Source organism: Phyllobates terribilis, unplaced genomic scaffold, assembly GCF_046119375.1.
Source record: "Phyllobates terribilis strain yellow unplaced genomic scaffold, ASM4611937v1 Scaffold_8__6_contigs__length_399053987, whole genome shotgun sequence".
Lineage (NCBI taxonomy): Eukaryota > Metazoa > Chordata > Amphibia > Anura > Dendrobatidae > Phyllobates > Phyllobates terribilis.
Window position 1 is genome coordinate 106,150,615 of NW_027362768.1, and position 13,334 is coordinate 106,163,948.

The 13,334-nt window shown below is 39.6% G+C and overlaps 1 protein-coding gene across 6 annotated transcripts in view; it reads right to left on the reverse strand.

The window, feature by feature from the left end:
- Nucleotides 1-466: 466 nt before the first annotated feature.
- The window catches only part of ZNF644 (zinc finger protein 644), a 76,586-nt gene continuing 63,718 nt past the window's right edge, over nt 467-13,334 (reverse strand). For 2 of the 6 annotated variants that reach the window (XM_073643177.1, XM_073643178.1), the window contains exons 3-7: nt 9,013-11,971; nt 6,501-7,082; nt 4,476-4,613; nt 3,823-3,925; nt 467-2,509 (exon numbers count right to left, since the gene is read on the reverse strand). In XM_073643177.1, the coding sequence (XP_073499278.1) occupies nt 2,320-2,509; nt 3,823-3,925; nt 4,476-4,613; nt 6,501-7,082; nt 9,013-11,944 (3,945 nt within the window). In that variant the 5' untranslated portion in view covers nt 11,945-11,971 and the 3' untranslated portion in view covers nt 467-2,319. Of the gene's footprint in view, nt 2,510-3,822; nt 3,926-4,475; nt 4,614-5,382; nt 5,620-6,500; nt 7,083-9,012; nt 11,972-13,334 lie in introns of those variants that run through there. The other 4 variants (XM_073643181.1, XM_073643180.1, XM_073643179.1 and 1 more) reach the window with 4 other exon arrangements.

Genomic DNA, 13,334 nt, shown 5'->3' on the forward strand with positions numbered 1-13,334 from the left:
TGACCCCCCTTTTAACAAGCAGTAAAGGTTAAACAGACAGCTGTGAGCTGATATTAATAGGCTGGGAAGTTCCACGGATATTGGCCTCTTCTCAGAATAATAACACCGGCTCACAGCTGTCTGCTTTCCCTTAGCTGCTTATTAAAATTAGGGGGTACTCCACATTATTAAATAATTTGTTTAAAAAAATTATGTTAAATAAGGCTAAACACCCTTTAGTGCCACAAGAAAAGCACTAAAAGGTGCTATTTTATTATATGTAGGGGGCTTGTGACATTAAATATCTACAGGACATATATCCTATTTATTCGATCTGTATATAAGATTGATTTATTAGTTTGTAAACTAGCTTTAAATTAGAGAATTACAGTATATAAAAGCTGATGATAAAAACGCATGTCATACGGATGCTAGTTGAGAAAAATCGCATTGTGGAAGTAAGGCAAAAAATAGATCCAGCTCCTGATTAAAAATTCGATAAACTTTATTGTTGAAAAACAAGCTAAAATAGCATGGCACTAGGCTGATTTAACAAAAAATGAAGATAGAGGAAAAAGTGACACGTTTCGACCGCAATCGCGGTCTTAATCTGGGCTATGACACTCACATGGGCACTCGTCCTACTTTTCTGAATCAACATCAGACCGTTTTTTTTTATACGCTAGTGTGACTCCAGCCTCACACTGACCTCCGGTGGGGGTGTAGTTCCAGCAATGTCAGAGCCTGCTCTCCTGGAGCCGCTTCACTCTCATTTTCTCCTGATGAAACTAACGCCTGGAAGAAATGAGAGGGTGAGTTCCTCCAAATGTCAGTTACTTCAGAATGATTGGCCACTGGGCTTGCGTGACATAAAAGTTATGCAAGCCCCCGGAAAGCAGGCACCAACATCACTGGAATGACGCCCGCACTGGAGACGAGTATAGCTGTTATTATTTTATATGGGGGCTAAATGGTGATTGGAGATTTAAATAACAAAAACTTGCTGACAGCTTCCTGTTTAAGAAAAAAAATAGTGATTGGTAGGAAAATAAACTACGGTTTTCCACAATCTTGAGTAGAGTTTTCGTAAAGGTTTACTGATAAAAATCAATGTGAAAATGGATGTGACCTGCAGAACAGTATAACACTCTAGGTCAAGGTACAATATTAGAGTAAAATAATCATTTAAAAAATATATGAACAGATGCTGAAAATACCTTATCCAAGTGACCTAGTTTCTTCCGTATGAAGGCATTTGAATGACAAAATTCCATCCTCACAACACATTTATTTCAATATTTCTGTAAGTAGGCCCTTTAGCATGAGCATAGTGTTACACAGTTTCATACACAATCACATCCAAAACGAATTCTAAAATTTCAATTGTAAACATTCTCATATGTTGAAATATTAAACGTTTGCTAAAAATGCTCAAATGTGGAGCGAAACTGGAGAAGAAAAAAAAAAAATTTAAAAAACGGTGTGGTGAGAAAGCTACTTGTACAGAAACAGGTTTAATAAAATACGAGGGAGAAGAAATGACTTAAGAGAACATCATTAAAAAGAGAAATGAACAGGTGACTTATCACTAGTTTTAAAAAAAAAAAAAAAAAAAATTAATATACTAAAATTCTACATTTTAAAAAGAAATGTCATTGGGTAAATACATCTTTGTTGACAAAGTAGGAGGTAGCATGGATGCACCAGTTAGTGAGAAACGCAACTGAAATAAAGAGTTTTTCTTACAACAAATAATTTCCAGTACTATATACACTTCTCAGAAATATCCGTTAAAACAATCCACCCTCCACTTTTTTTTTTCTTTTTTTAGTAGAAAAGCATTGTGTAATAAAAACGAAACAAAAAACACATACATTATTCTGTACAGTAATATACCGAGTGCACTACGTTGAATGGAACAGTCTTCCGAGCTCTGCAGACGATGGTAACACTTAATGCCCTAAATTAACCGATTTCAGGAATTGATCTTGTAGAAAATGCACCGTAGAAATATATTTCTAATATCAATGATTTTGGGACTATGGATTTGTGTCTCTGATCTCATCTAACAAGTGGGGAAAAAGGCATTATATGTAAGGATTAAGTTGTGCTTCGTACAGGAAGCATGGTGTAAAGATGGTGACGTCTGCAAGAGTCCGAGCAAAACGTTACGACACATCAGTATTTGTTTTGTCCTTTGAACTATAAACAGGTGTGTAGCAATGTGGTCTTTAAAAAGGAGAAAGGAAAATAAAAAGAAAAAAAAAATTAAAAACACAAAAAGAAAATAGTTCTAAAGTACATCCAAAAAAGCCATGTTCGTTTGTATGGCATCTCCTCTTATGAAGCCGCCTCTGTCATTATTAAAGAGAAGTTTGTTTCAGTGATTGAGGGGGTCTTTAGTATAGGCTCCACTTCTACCATACCAGCTCCTGACCGTGGCAGATTTGCATTGACAATGTGACGCTGCAAGTGCTTTATCCAATCTTCTTGTACAGACAAAGGCCCTCGAAAGATAAGCCCACAAAACCTGTTGAAAAAGGAATATGAAAAAGAAATATGAATAATTAAAAAAAATAAATTAAATATAAAAATATATTTTTTCCATGTGCGTTGGTCAGAAAACTTTGGCCCCTGGTGAATACAATAACGATTAACTATAGTGGGCAGACCATGCCAAGGTAACAGGAGATGAAATGGTGCAGTGCTGTCCTAGCATAATACAATCTTAATGTTCTGATATATCATAAAGGAATGCGTAATTCTAAGTAACATAATTGTTATGCACAGAAATGACCTAGAGAGCTAGTGCAGATGACCGTATTTTAGGTCTGAGGGCAAATAGTAGTTTAGTAGAAATGTAGTATAGTTCTTCTGATTCGCTATGTCGCTTACCCCATGTGCAGTGCATTAGATATCCATGGCAATGATCAGTAACAACATAGATTTGTCACTATATGAGTGGTCATAACCATGTATGTTCACTTTTTCCTATCTTTCTCACAATTGTGTTTTTTTAATTAAGAAGATAGTGACATACTAGGGACATCAGGGACACGGAATTGAGTGGGGGCGCCACAGAGCAAAAATTAGGGTGCCAACCTCCGCAGCCAGGAAGGGAGAAAATTCAGGGATATATTAGGGACAGAAATAGTCCATAATCTTTCCTGGCTGGTGTATTATCCATTCCTGTTAGTCCCTATACTTATTGGTTGTGTTTGGAAGTTGAATCCCCTCTTTTTTAAAAAATATTTAATAAAAATGATATTTTAGGGGTCTAATTTCTTTTGGTTTTCCTTCCTAACCTACTGCAATGCCCTGCACATGGGGTAAGCGACTCAAAAGAACTATACTACATTTCTAATCGGAGGGATTTGCTAATATTATTATTACACCTACTACATATTGGGGTAGGATCTTGTATATGGGAATACCCCTTTAAATCACAATACATTTTCTTTATCTTTACTAAATTATTTGCAGGGCTGTGGAGTTGGTATAAAATGGACTGACTCCGACGACGCCTAAATATATAATAAATTGGATTCATTAGTATAATGCAGTATGTTGCTGTAAATGCTTTCATAAGAATTTGGGAAAGTTATGAAATGTCCTATAAATGTCTGTTCTGTTCCTGATGTAAGGATTTAGGCTTTTAGTTGGGATGAATCTGTGCTGCACTTTATGTACACGCTCAGTAGTGAGGAGTCGGGAGTCTGAGTCGTGGAGTTGGAAGTCAGGGAAATTGAGGAGTCGGTGGTTTGGCTTACCAGACTCCACAACCCTGATTATTTGTGCAAACAAAATAAATAAAAAAATAATAAGCTTAAACCTGAACCATACCTGCATCTCAGGATATAAACTTCTTCAGCGCTGTGTGGCAATGGCAATACCTTCTTCTTACTCCCAGATCTTGATCTTGACTTCTTTTGCTTGCAATCTAATACTAGCACACAAATGTAAGAAATCACCATGTAGCCAATGCTATAAAATATAAGAGTTCACTAGAGAAACCAATGGACAGATAACCAATAATCTTTTTTTTTATTGTTTCGTCAACTATAATATTTTATTTTAGAAGAAAGCCGAAAATGACATAAATGATAAACTGGTTTCAGGTCCAATCCCTGATATATATGTGTAATAAATTACTTATTTTTATTGGGCACAACCAAGGCGTGCAATTTACTCATTTACACATCGGAACGAAGGAGGAGTTGCAAACACTAAACTGGAACCACCGTGAAAGGGAAAACTGGTCAGGGGACAATGGCACATATTTGGTCCTTCACACCAATGTCAAGCACAGTACTTAGGCCTCTACTAGCTAGATATACCACAATTAGATATATAAGAACAAGCCATAAAGCAGATGCAGATGATTAAGCACGGAGCCGACTAATACACCAGCACATTTACTAATGGGAAACTTTGGCCATGCAGGAAAGATCACAATGACTATGTACGACACTTAGCAAAGAAGTAAGATGGCTTACTTTGCAAAGGCATACCTGTTCCAGTCAACAGTCCAGCGCTCTTCTTCCTTGAATAAGCTCTCATATGGTTAGACAGGCTAACTCCACTTGAAAAGGTCGTATTGCAATTCACACAAGTCTTGTGCTTTGCGGACAATCCTAATTGAAAGAAATAACAATTGAAACTCCATATTTGGTCTAAGAGAAAATCAATCATAAACCAATTCTGAACCCCACACAAAACTAGGCGCAGTCTACACATGAGCTTTCGGCCACTGAAGGCGAGACTACACTATCCCTTCATAGTCACATAATGTAAGTAATGTGATTCTCTGGTAAATAGTACACAGGCGTTTCCACAATGTTCGTGAGCAGAATTAAAAGTCTAGTTGACAAAGTGGTAATTAAAGTGTTTTACCCACAAGACTGTAAAAAGGCGCACCACTAAATTAGGTTGCTGATGAAGACTGGGAGAAAAGGTGGTATAACACACCACCAAACAGCTGTTAGACAAAACATTTTATTCACTGCCTTTTATGTTCATTACTCTGGATGCGCAACCAATAATGAAAGTTAATGATTTAAAGTTACTTGCAAAAAATCTTTGTGCTAAGCAAATGATCAACAAACTTCCAATGTTTTCTCCTGTAAGGAGCAAAAACTGTAAACCCAGAAACTGACAATCTGTAAAACATGGGTGCAGGTAACGCGAACGTGCAGATGGAGGCAGACAATGATGCCTGGATTAGCCTCAGGTTATATTTAAGTAGACTTATTAAACTTGAGGAAATCCATCATTGTTGGGAACATTGTTATCAATAGGTAACAGGTTCTCTTTCATATCACATTATATTCTGTCAAGGTTTAGGGTTTTTGAGGCAAGAATGGCATGGTCCACAGTACTATTATAAAAATACCACTAAAATACCTGATGGGTTTCGTGATATGTCAGTGGGATCCATCAGGGTCGTAGTCAAGCTCAACGGGATCCATCAGGGCCGTGGTCAAGCTCAACGGGATCTATCAGGGCCGTGGTCAAGCTCAACGGGATCCATCAGGGCCGTGGTCAAGCTCAACGGGATCCATCAGGGCCGTGGTCAAGCTCAACGGGATCCATCAGGGCCATGGTCAAGCTCAACGGGATCCATCAGGGCCTTGGTCAAGCTCAACGGGATCCATCAGGGCAGTAATCTAGCTCAACGAGATCCATCAGGGCCGTGGTCTGGCTCAACGAGATCCATCAGGGCCGTGGTCTAGCTCAACGGAATCCTTCAGGGCCGTGGTCTAGCTCAACAGGATCCATCAGGGCCGTGGTCTAGCTCAACAGGATCCATCAGGGCCGTGGTCTAGCTCAACAGGATCCATCAGGGCCGTGATCTAGCTCAACAGGATCCATCACGGCCGTGGTCTAGCTCAACAGGATCCATCACGGCCGTGGTCTAGCTAAACAGGATCCATCAGGGCCGTGGTCTAGCTAAACAGGATCCATCAGGGCCGTGGTCTAGCTCAACGGAATTCTTCAGGGCCATGGTCTAGCTCAACGGGATCCACCAGGGCCGTGGTCTAGCTCAACGGAATCCTTCAGGGTCGTGGCATAGCTCAACGGGATCCATCAGGGCCGTGGTCTAGAGCAACGGGATCCATCAGGGCCTTGGACTAGTTCAACAGGATCCATCAGGGCCGTAGTCTAGCTCAACGAGTTCCAACAGGGCTGTGGTCTAGCTCAACGGGATCCACCATGGCCGTGGTCTAGGGTAAAAGAGGTCTATCAGGGCCATGGTCTAGGGTAAAATAGGTCAGTCAGTGTGATTCAACAGGACCATGGTGTAGGTGAATGGCTTGCAACAGGACCATGGTAAAGGTCAATGGGATCCAACAGGACCGTGATATAGGTCAATGGGATCCAACAGGATTGTGGAATAGGTCAAGGGGATCCCTCATACCAGACATCACTCTGATAAGGAAGAAAGTCAAGATGGTAGTGTGAAAAGAGCCTTATAGGCAGGCAGAACAAGCAATATGAGATGTTAGAATTTCTATTCTTACCTGACTGTAAAGCAAAGTCCATGCCTCTATGGGAACTGCACATCAAAGAACAGTCTTCATTGAGTGGATGAAGGCATTTTTGGATGAACCTCTTCCTTGCAGTTTGATTGACTTTTTGAAAAGATTCCACGTTCCTATCTTCACCGGATTTTTTCAATTTAAGTAGTTCGATTAAGGAAAGAGGTTTATCCTTCTCATCATGTCCACCGGCTTCATCACATTCACTTAGGTGGAGGCCTTCCTCCATCTGACCAGACAAAGTATCATGTTTGAGGCCATTACGGTGTGCTTCATGATGTACAGCATTGGACCTTGAGCAGTTATTACTGGAAGATTTGTGATGGGAGTAAGACCTGTGAACAGTGCGCCTGTTATTGAGAACTTTCAGGAGTTGCTCATACTTTTCTTCATTTTGCAGCATTTCATTCAGGACACAGATGGGTGATTTGTGTGCATCCCATTTATTTTTGCCTAGTCTTTTCAGGTGACCTCGAACATGATTTGACAATCCAATTTTTGTATCAAACCACCCGCCACAGAGCGCACAAGTGTGCTCAGAAGGACTCTCGGACTTCTCTACAACTAAGATAAAAAAAACACCATATGTTTACAGTCATACATAAATTGATACATTTTACAAAGAAATGAAATAGACAATTAGCAGCAAGGCAGATAAAATGGTCAAAATTGGTTCCATCTGATAAATATTGAGAGCTGAAAATAATTTAGGGCTTCACCTATTTATTGAGGAAGACTGAAACTGTTGAAGCCATCAGCCATGGGAGCTACAGGGTACACAGAAGACATAATTGCAAATAGTCTACAACTGCAAGATGGGAAGTGACTTGTTGTAATGTACATGATCCATAATGGTGACCAGTCATTCGAGCATCACCAACAGGTATAATAGTCATTGGATCAATTATGCCACTTGGTATAAGACAACCCAATAAAGATCTCCAGATTAAGACCAAAGATTACATGTTCAAACAAAATGGTTAATGGTAAAAGGATAGACACCTATTGGGGCATTTTTTTTTAACCTTAAAAGGGCCAGAAAATATTGATGACGATAGGATATTAACATCAGATGGGTGGGGGTCCAACACCTGGCACCCCCACCAATCAGATGTTTCAAGCTCCGTGAGGCTGATGAATATACATTGACATAACACAGCTCCATTCAATGTGTAGTGGCCGCTGCCAGGAACTACAGAACTCCTCCGATTGTTTTGAATAGAGGATGTTCTGTTGAACCCATTTAAAGGCATGGATTTTGTGCTAAAAATAATTTTTGCCATTGGGTAAAAAAATTAGCACTATTTCGCTTATACTAGTTCTTTGTTTCCATGTACACTGCTGGCTGCAGAATGTGTAAACTGAGAATCCACCAGCAAGCTCCTTCTGACTGGCTGAACTTAAATTAAACTGAACTTTGAAGTGGTCATAAATCAGCTAACAGCTGAAAAAAAAAAAATAAAAAAAAAGTTACAAACTCTCCATCAGAAAGAACTCACCAACGTGATTCAAACGCAGCCTCCTGCTTGAGCGACCGCCTCTATGCTGTGTGACTTCAAGGGTTGACCACTACTTGGACAACCCTTTCTCATTCCCCAAGTTTGGCCCCATTAAAATACAAACACCTATACTCGCTACGGTGTTGTTCCAGGAATGTCGGCACGCGTGCTCCAGGGACTCATGTGCGATTGTTATGACACGTGAGCCCTCCACCCAATCAGCAAAAAGTCAAAGTCAAAAAGCAACCGCAGCCCTGGCTTCCTGTTGATGTTCAATATGTCCGAAGGCAGGGACAGTGAGGGCAGCGCTGACTGGTCTGAAGACTCATGTGACGCATCAACCTCACGAGTCCTGGGAACGTGAGTGCTGACACCTCTGGAATGGCGCCGGCACGGGAGGCGAGTACAAGTGTTTGTATTTTAATGGGGCCAAACATGAGGAATGAGAAGGGGTGGTCCTTGTAGTGGACAACCTCTTTCAGTTGACAACCCCTGAGTTAAGGAAGAGGAGCCGGTGCTTGGTGGGGATAGAGTTAGAGTGATGGAAGCTTCAGATCTACAAGTAGCTCTTAAGCCTCATTTGCCTATCAATTCAAATGCTGATTTCTCAGCAACTAAGGAAGGGACTGGCCATGTAGAGGTATTTCTGGACTTGTCTTTGAAACCTCTATATGATCACGTAAAAAGTTTGGTTTAATAAAGATTCCCTTTAAAGAAAAATAAAGTTCCAAAAGGTGTACATATCCTTTAAACTAAGGATTTCATGTGGCTTTGTCATGATGCATCTGCTAAAACCTCTGCACAGAACCATTTTCCCGCTTCAAGTCTCTCATATCACCATGTCCACATGATTATCTGGTCAGGTAAAAAAAGCTCTCCGGTAAACTGTCCGACAAGAATGGCAATCTCACAAGCCTTCCATTTTTATAGTCATAAATTATATATATATAGGAAATAAGCAACAACACAAGATAAAAAACATGACCATTGGTTACCTTTCCTTACGCGCTTTGTTGGTGTTCCGGTCCTCTTGAAGTGCTGCATTTTATCACTTGTTGCTATCTGTTCTGCCGACACCACATGGCGAGCTTCGTATGTTAATCCAGCTCTATGCAAGTGTCCCCTAACATGATTTGATAACCCGACCCCAGTTTCAAAAGTTGCAGGGCAATATGGACAGGACTTCTTTTCGAGAGTCAAGTCACTCCAGTGGAATATAGAACTATTTCTTGGCAATGCAGAGTCCGCATTTTCTGCATCGACACCAGACATGTCATGTAAGTAATCATCCCCGTCGAGGTCATCATAATACTCAAAATAAAAACCATCATCATCGTTAAAATGCAAGTTTTCTTCACTGTGTTGATTAGCTTTAGATTTATCCTTGAAAATTGGGTAAACTGCCTTTTTTGGTGGACTGTTGTATGTATCATCCTGTGACTCGGTGCTATAATCACAAAGCTCGCTATTCTCCCATGATTCATAATCAACCTTTTTTCCAGACGAGTCAAGTTTCTTCAACACGACGTAAGTCATTTTCTGGAGGAAATCAGGATAATTATCCATATCTTCTTCTGTGACTTGCCTTTCAAGGTCAGATTTACGTACCCTTTTGACTGCCACCCGGTCTTTGAAGCCGACAAGCCTACCTGGGTGGCGGTTATGAGGATCCATGATCAAGCACTCGTCTTGAAAGCTGGTTGATTTAGAAACCAAGTGTAAAGAATCAGCCGAATCATCGTCTTCTTTTTTTAAGTTCAGTGGGTATAAATTGTTGGATTTCTTTAAGGTTTTATAGCCATCCCATTTCTGACTGTATCTGTAAGCATGATTCACCTTTGTAGGTTTTTGCTTCATTAGAAAATACCTATGTTTTTGGTCATTACTGCCGAAAAGCAGAGATTTATTTGGAGAAATTGCAGGACCACAGTCAATAGCTTGGGCAGCACTTTTCCTAGCTTTTTGTATTTTTTGTTTTCTGTACAGCCTGGTGAAAGTGTTGCTCTGGCCAAGAGAGCCATATGGTCTTTTCATATCCTGCTTCAAGACAGAATTCTTTGGAAAAGTATAGGACTGTTTGACAAACTCTTTAGCCTCAGCATCGCTATCTACAATCTCATTATCTGAGAAACGTTCTTGTTTAACAACGACAGGACCATTAAACTGGTCCATAGAGGATGGCGAATGTGCATATTGAATGTGTTTCTTTAAAATGTTACGGGCATACGTGGTAAATGGACACATCTTACAAATATAGGTTGTGGGCTTTTTGGATGAAAGGAAATAAGAGTTTTTCGATGTTTTTTTCTGATATTTTCTTTTGGGGACCTCTGCGTTCAGAACAGAACATTTGACCACGGCCCCATGAGCAATACCTCTATGACACTCCAATTCGTTTTCGGTAACGGCCATAAAGTTGCACTCTTCACAACAGTAGTATCTTTTGTCTTTCTCATGGGTTTTGGCATGTTGAACAAAAGTCTTTGGACAGTTGGTTCCGAACACGCACTGTGGACATTGTAACCGTGCGCTTCGACCTTCGTCTTGGAGCTCTTTCAATTCGCGGATCTCCTCCATCAGTTTCTGGCGGCGTTCCTGGTGAATAATCATATGCTTAAGAAGTGAATTTCGATCTCTAAATGTTCGGCCACACTCCCTACAAGCATATGGCCTTGGAACATTAAGGTGGCGAAAGTGATTATTACCATCCAAATGATACATCATATGCCTATGAAGGTGTTTCTTCTCCCTAAAATTCACATTGCACTTTGTGCAGGGAAAAAACGATGGCTCTTGATCGCTAGCGCATGTTGGCGGCGACTGAGAATCACCACTTTGCACATCACCAGGAAAGAATGAGTCGACGTGAACGGGAGACGTTTCATCAGGATAGTCACAAACTGGACTATACATATAATGATTAATCGCTTCTATAGCTTCTTTTGGAAGATGATCAATAGAAGATTCATCAATAGAAGATTCGGACTTGATCTTCATCAGTTCATACTTTTGTGGCGCTACCACTTGCTCTTCATCACTCTGCTCCATCATATCTAAATTTAACAGCTTAGATTTCTTGGAAATATAACTCACATCATTATAAGCATCTTCCGAATAGCATCGAGTTATCTTACTACCGTCCATTTTCCGTTTGCGCTTTTTCTCTACCTTTACAACACAGTCCTTTTCAGGCTCTTCGGTTTTTCCATTATTTACAGAGTCTCTCTCAGTACTCAAATTAGCTTCTGTTCCTGCTACCATATCATCACCACCAGAACAATTTTGGGTCCGATTATATACCTCATTCCTGGGCAACAGGTTACTGTCATTACAGGCATCATCTCCCGACCCTACTAAAGTGCTATCCAATCTGAAACTATTCCCATTAGATGTTTCACACCCAACAGAAGAGGAGGTAGGAGGTTTATGTATGGAATGAGTTTCTTTCTTGGCATGTGCTACATCAGGTAGCAAGAATAAAACTTGCTGACTTGACATCAGTAAAGTGTTCTTTGCAGGTTGTTGAAGATCATAAACCACCTTCAATGTTGAACACAAACTGGTTTGCGGTTCCACATGTTGCTCTGTGGATAAAGAAATACTGTCTGCATTCAGGTTGGAAGTCTGATTTGAGGAGTGGGAAACTGGTCCATTAATAGTTCCTTTAGACAAGATACGATTTTCACTCGAAACAGTGACAGCACCATCGTGTGTTAAGAACGAACCCGGAACTTTGCTTAAGGCTTTTTCAGACCTGTCGCTCGATAATTCTTCAGGCACGGGCAATGAACTACTTTTCTGGAAAGAGGCTGGACTTTCTTGTATTTTATTAAATACTAGATCATCTTCAACTTTGTTGAAATTCACATCCTCTTTGAGGCGTTCATTTGCATCAGTACTCTCAGCACTTATCTGGGACTCCTCCATATTGTTAGTCTTCCCATTAAACAATTTCTAAGGAATAAAAAGACAAAAGGTTTAAGAATTTCATTGCTTATTAACATCCAAGCAAATACCAGCCATACATTTAAAGGGTTGTCCCACAATTACATCTTATAAATTAAGCAAAACATGTATAATAACTGTTGAATTGCTGGGGGCACTCATAACGAGAAGTCCACCCACAACAAGAAATCCCACCCATAACGAGAACAGGGCTGTGTCCCCAGTTTGAATGGCGCGAGGGTTGCACAAATGCTCTATTCATTGTCTATGGGAATGACAGATCACTCCATTCAAACACGAGACACAGGACCCCCAGTTTTATGATTCGTGGTGGTACCAGTGATCACATATTTAGTTGTAAATATGGGACAACCTCTTTAAGGGTAAACATCCATAAGGAACATTTTAAAGACTTGGCAGCCTCTACCCACCATTCTAAGACAAATAATATTCTAAAAATGACTGCTTTACTAGTTAAAAAATATGTGCAAGTATATCAAATGCTTGGTAGAAATAACAGTCACAATATATAACACATCCACAGAAGCTACAGTCCCACAACTCCCTAAATAAATATATAAATATATATATATATATATATATATATATATATATATATATATATATATATATATATATATATATATATATATATATATATATATATATATATATATATTACATTTAGCTTGGATTAATAGGGGTTGTCCACCGTCGGGATATTTCTTTTTTTTTTTTACTTCAATACATGTAGATGTATTTGGGTCTAAAAATCATTTTTGCAATTGGGTTTCATTAAAAATGTTGCCCCGTTTGGCTTTTACAACCGCTTTATTTCCTTGCACATTCAACTTTGATAAGGTCTGTGGTGATAAATCAGCTCAGAAAAAAAACCACATTAAAAAGTTACAGACTACCTTCCAGTCAGCTCACTAATGGATTCTCAGTTAACTCATTCTGTAGCCCAGTGCAACAGAGACTATAGGAGGGAAACTGCAAAATTCTTAATCAAACCCAATTGCAAAAGTGATTGATTTTTAGCCTCAAATACATGCAATGTGCTGTACACCATAAAACTAAAAATCCCTGTATGCCTAGAATGGAGAATTTTTTTTATAAGAGGTAAAATTGCAAAGTTGCCTGCTTTTACAAGCACTTCGTAATTTTACCCATTTAATAATATGACACAATCCCTTTAATGGCTGCCAGACACTTCCGAAATTGAATGTCTTTTAGTGAAACAACAGGACTGGGTACAAAGAAACCATTTCTCTCCAGTTCATGTTTTGTTGCCAGCTACCACAAACATTAGGAGGTCTCTGAGATCCATCAAAACAATTGAAACTTTTTACAGGCAACTAAGTGTAATAAA